A 5,238-nucleotide genomic window follows, 5' to 3' on the forward strand; every position below is an offset into this window, starting at 1 on the left:
TCGGATCTGTGTCGTAACGCATCGTTATGGCCTTTTCCGGCTAGATCTACCACGGATCTGATTGGAAAAGACTAGATCTACGACCTGTTGTGGCTGCAACGGCCGGAAAAGGCCAAAACGACGGCCAAAGATATGGCCGTTGTTGACCGTCAACGACAGCAATTTCTTTGGCCATCGTTGATGGCCATATTTGGCCTTTTCCGGCCAGATCTGTGGTGGATCTAGCCAGAAAAGGCTAGATCGGTGAACTTCTAGCCATTTCTGGTCAGCAGGTAGGCTGTTGTACAGATTCCGGCTACCACCGACAGTGGTTGCCGGAATCTGGCAAGTATGGATCGCAGGGGTGTTTTTGCTAATTTTTAAACTTTTTTCAGGGGGTATTTAATGAAATTAATAACCTTATGGGGTCTAAAAGGAATTAAAAAAATAGGCTAATATTTCTGGAATAATGTGCCAAACATTATTTGAAAAATCAGATCTAAAATATGGATAATAATAATGAACCAAACACGGCCTATAATACCGTTCAAGTCAATCACTATCACTGATTCATCTCTTTCTCTAACTTGAGTTGGGATATTGAGGATAAGGACAAGAGAAAATTTTTAAGGTAGTTGATTTTTCCGCTTCCACTAAATTTACGATCCTATCTTTCCTTAGTTGAAGTAATATATGGATCATAACAATGGGTGGAAAATTGTTTTTTTCCAAAGTTTGTGGGTGAGAAAATTTTTACACCAAACCTTGGGTGGAAAATTGTCATTATGTCTTAAAAACAATTGTAATTTTATTGTTAATCTTTCTTAAGAGTTCATTAATGGAAAAGTTTGGCACTTTAGTGTATACCCTTATTCATCTAGCGTTGTAGCATGTCCAAATGTTTAAGTTATTTGCCCACATGGTGGTACATGAGTTGAGTTCAGAATATCATGATATAATATGGTCCACGAGCAATGCTAGGCAATACTAGAGGTATAAAGAATTTTACAATGATTTCTTATACAAATTAATGTGATAAGAGATGAATGAAAGAATAAATATGATGAGTTTGACTTTTTACATTCACTCTTTCATTCATCTTTTACCACATCACTTTGTACAATAAATCTTTATAAATTTCTTTGTACCTCTAACATTATTGTATAGTCCACATATGGTGTGATATTATTTCAAAGAAGATTGCAAAAGTTTTATATTGAAAGCCAAACCAAGTGATCGATCAAGGAAATGTAATGTTCCGTTATACTCTGTTAAAACAAATTAAAAAACACATAAGGACAATAGGTACCATCATTGGAGAGTTTGGAAATACCATTTTGAAAGGGACAACCCAGATCATCTCTCACGAAACTCACTTGTTGAGTAAGTACAAAAGTCAGCTTAGTGATTCAATGGTACCAATAGAGGATTGTCGATCAATGGATAAAAGTTACTGTAAAAATAACAAGTTAATCTTTCTTAAGGGTTCATTGATGAGAAAGTTCGACACTTCAATATATACTCTTTGTCATCCAGGTTAGCATGCCCCAATGGTTAATTTATTTGCCTACTAAAATGGTACGTGAGTTGAGTTCACAATAAACCACCACTGGATGACATGTGGTAAAAGAGCAAAAGAATGTTTCATAAGCTTTTGAGTTCAAGTCCTTACAGGTGCTAATAGGTGTAGCCATTGAGGGGCTTATCTAGTTGTCAACTTCAAGAATCTGAGGGATTAGTTGAGATACGCACAAATTAGCTCAGACAACCCTGGTCACCGATAAAAAAAAAAAAAAAAAGACGAGTTGAGTTCACAATATTGTCATATAGTGTAGTCCACATCTAGTGTGGTGTTAAAACATTGAGAGAACATTTACTTAGGGCAAGAGGATCTGAAATGACTCACCTTTACGTACAAGTTATTATGAATTCACCTAAGATTAGATATATGCAAATGGCCAAATGTCAATTAAATTCTCGCGACAACATCCATCAAGAGAAGATAAGGGGAATGTTTATATTCTGATTGACATGGGGCAAACAAGAGAACCAAATTACAGATTTGTATAACATGAATTACTCAGTACATTACTCCTGTGTGTTCATCAACTTCATTCATTTCAATTTGTCCAATTAAACAATAACAACTGATAAAAGAAGTTCAGGGCCAAAGACACCCAAATTAACAAACAACAATAAGAAAATCATGTGTATAAAGAATTAACAAATGACAAGCTACGGTTGATGATGCCTAGTTCCAAAAGATCAATTTTCCCTTGAAATATATCAAACAGTTGCAGAACCTGTTTCTGATACCTTGGACAAAAAAATGTCTATATAGTACTTTTCAGAGGACATCAGCACAGAAGACATACTAAAATTCACTCCAAAATAAAGTTCAAGCTAAGCAAGACTACCTATCAAACCCCTTCACTGATGTCTTGAGTCTTAATAAACATATCCTCTTTCACTCAAGGGATTTAACTTCACCACTGCACACTTGAAATCCACCTCCATTGCAATGGAGATGGATAGAATATTGCAATTACAGTTATACAGGAGCACACGTCAAACAAACAAAGAAGTTGCACAAGCAAAAATATCACAGCATCATATCTGTAATATTGTTCAATTCAATCAAACTCATTCATCTCTTTCTCTGACCTCCAAGCTTCACTGTAATTCGCTAGAAAGGAAGAGCTGGTTAGAAACGCCAGGGACCTGGAGTAAATCAAAACCACATAATTCTGCATCTACTAGTCATATAACAAATTAGCTTAAAAGTTTACCACATTCTAAACATGAACTGAAGTACACAATCAAATGCAAATTGGAAAGCGATGAAAACAGTGTTGCTCAACTAACTGAAGTAATTCAACATTGTTCAATAAACTAAAAGGCTGAAAAGTAATAATCACCAATTATAGATTATACAATCCTTTTAGGTTTGGAAAGTTGACATGCTACAGTTTGCTGGAAGAGACACAAATATTCATATCCAGAGCCTGAAAGCCTTCCTTGCTTTGATAGATATTAATCAATTCAGGAACCTGGTCCAAGTATTTTGTCACAAACCTATCCAAGAATACCTTCTCAACAGGGTGTACACATGCACATAGGCTCAAATTTTTCTTCACCAACCCCTTCGATTGCAGAAATTTAATAACCAAACACCTTGGAATTACCCTCTTTTCCAAACTCATTAGGAAAACATCTGGAGACAAGGCAATATCTGTGGACTGCCAACCCATATTGTTCACAAGAAAATCCATTACATTCATTATTTTGATTTCAGAGGCATTCATACAAATGGGGTATTTTCTGAACACCAACATAATGTCCTCATCAGACCACCCCCACCGCCTGAAAAGGTCAAATTTCTGTTCCAAAGTTGATTCAGTCATTGAGGCAAACACCTTCATTGCATGGATGAACCCACATTTCTGAGGATCAAAACCCATTTCAATAACCTTCTTGACATTTTTGTCAAACTTCTCACGTTTTTGGAGGACTATAGGCGCATAACATGTTAAAATCAGTGCAATAAATGGTGTGGGCATTCCAAGTTCTTTCAGGACTGCAAGTTTTGGAGACACATTCTTTGTCAAATCTTGCTGAAAGAACCATGTTTTGTTTCTAAAAGATTTAATAACATTAGCATCAGAGAGTAGCAAACTTTTGAGGAATTTATAGTTAGGAATGAGTAGGTTCTCCAAACTGCGACTCAAAATAGCAGGAGTTGAAGAGCAAACACTCGCAAGCTCAGCATCTGTGATCCCCAAAGATTTGAAAAACTCAAATTTAGGCAAAATTGACCTCTCAGGCTTGGCTAAAAGTAATCTAGGGTGATATCTAACAACTTTGGTTATATGTGCAGTCGTAAATCCCCAGTTTCTTAGAACTTTCAGGACCGAATCTGGTTGTTCAGCAGATTGAAGCTTGATTCTTTTGGAGACAGATTTTGCTATTTCTGGGGACAACCCACATGAGTTTATGAGGTATGACACAGTACATAAGTAATCCTCTCTAACTTGTTCGATTTTGGTGGAGAATGATCTAATGCTAGTGGGCAACAAACTCAAACACAAATCCACATGATTAGTGCCTAAATTTTGCACGACACACCGGTAAATATTAGGTAAAACTTGCGCATTTACTAGCCTTCTATACAGATAACCACACATTGTAATCGGTGAAAAGTATTAACTCACCAGCTTGTAGAAGAGAAGAAGAAGACACTTCCGCTAACTGATGTTAGAAGCAAATGAACAAGAAAAATTCGTGCTATTTGTAGATGCATCTGGGAATGGTAGGTATGACATGATTCTTCCTTTAGAATCAGGAATTTACCCAGAAGTACTTCTCAGTGGCAATTAAACAAACAACTCCAATTTGGAACCAGTTGAAATTGCAGTCTTTTGCAGCATAAAGGAAACATGGCCAAATCAAATACAAATGAGGGAAAAAAAAAAAGAAGAAGAAGAATGTACTCACGAATTATTTCAAATTTTCAGCTTGAACTGTGCATTTGATTGCAGCACAGATTCTTGTAAACTTCTTTTAGGGTTTTCACTCATCAAATTCTCATCTTGCGTTATTGCTCTCCGTCATGAGACCAAAACAGCAAAACCCACCACCTTATGTTCAAGTTGAAACGTGACTGGTTTAATTGAGAGAGAATAACATTTCGCACCCAAGGTTTATCGAAATTTCATTTCCCACCCAAAGACTTTGAGAAAAACAATTGCCCACCCAAGGTTTTTAAATTTCATGGACTCGGGTGATTTTAGGCAAAAATTATGGGATTTGATTACTGTAATTTGTGGATGCATCTACGAATGACAAATATGATATGATTCTTCCTTTAAAGATAGATATTTGATACTTTAGAATCAAGGATTTACGCAGAAGTACTTTCTTCCTCAAAGAATCGCTTCAATAATAACAAGTTGGTATTAACTATTACATCTTCTCTGAACCTGGGAAGAAAAAAGTTGTCATTACTTCATCAACTCCATTCATTTCAGTTTGTCCAATTAAACAATAAGAACTGATGCAAGAAGCTCTAAGCTTTATTCAGAGCTGAATAAGTCCAGGGCCAAAGGCACTCACATTAACAAACAAAAATAAAAAGAAAAAGCTGTGTATAAAAAAATCAACAATTAACAAGCCACAGTTGGTTTGTCTCCGGTTTTTGCTAAAATCCAATGCCTAGTTCTGAAAGATCAATATTCCCTTCACATATATCAAATAGTCGTG

The 5,238-nt window shown here is 36.0% G+C and overlaps 1 protein-coding gene across 1 annotated transcript; it reads right to left on the minus strand.

The window, feature by feature from the left end:
* Window positions 1-1,848: 1,848 nt before the first annotated feature.
* On the minus strand, window positions 1,849-4,601 carry LOC116118434. Its single transcript, XM_031404425.1, has 2 exons — window positions 2,898-4,601; window positions 1,849-2,700 (listed from the first exon to the last, which is right to left on the minus strand). Exon 1 carries the CDS (start codon window positions 4,161-4,163, stop codon window positions 2,943-2,945), a length of 1,221 nt encoding a protein of 406 aa, XP_031260285.1. The 5' UTR covers window positions 4,164-4,601; the 3' UTR covers window positions 1,849-2,700; window positions 2,898-2,942.
* Between the last annotated feature and the right edge of the window lie 637 nt (window positions 4,602-5,238).

Source organism: Pistacia vera, unplaced genomic scaffold (genome assembly GCF_008641045.1).
Source record: "Pistacia vera cultivar Batoury unplaced genomic scaffold, PisVer_v2 Contig843, whole genome shotgun sequence".
NCBI lineage: Eukaryota > Viridiplantae > Streptophyta > Magnoliopsida > Sapindales > Anacardiaceae > Pistacia > Pistacia vera.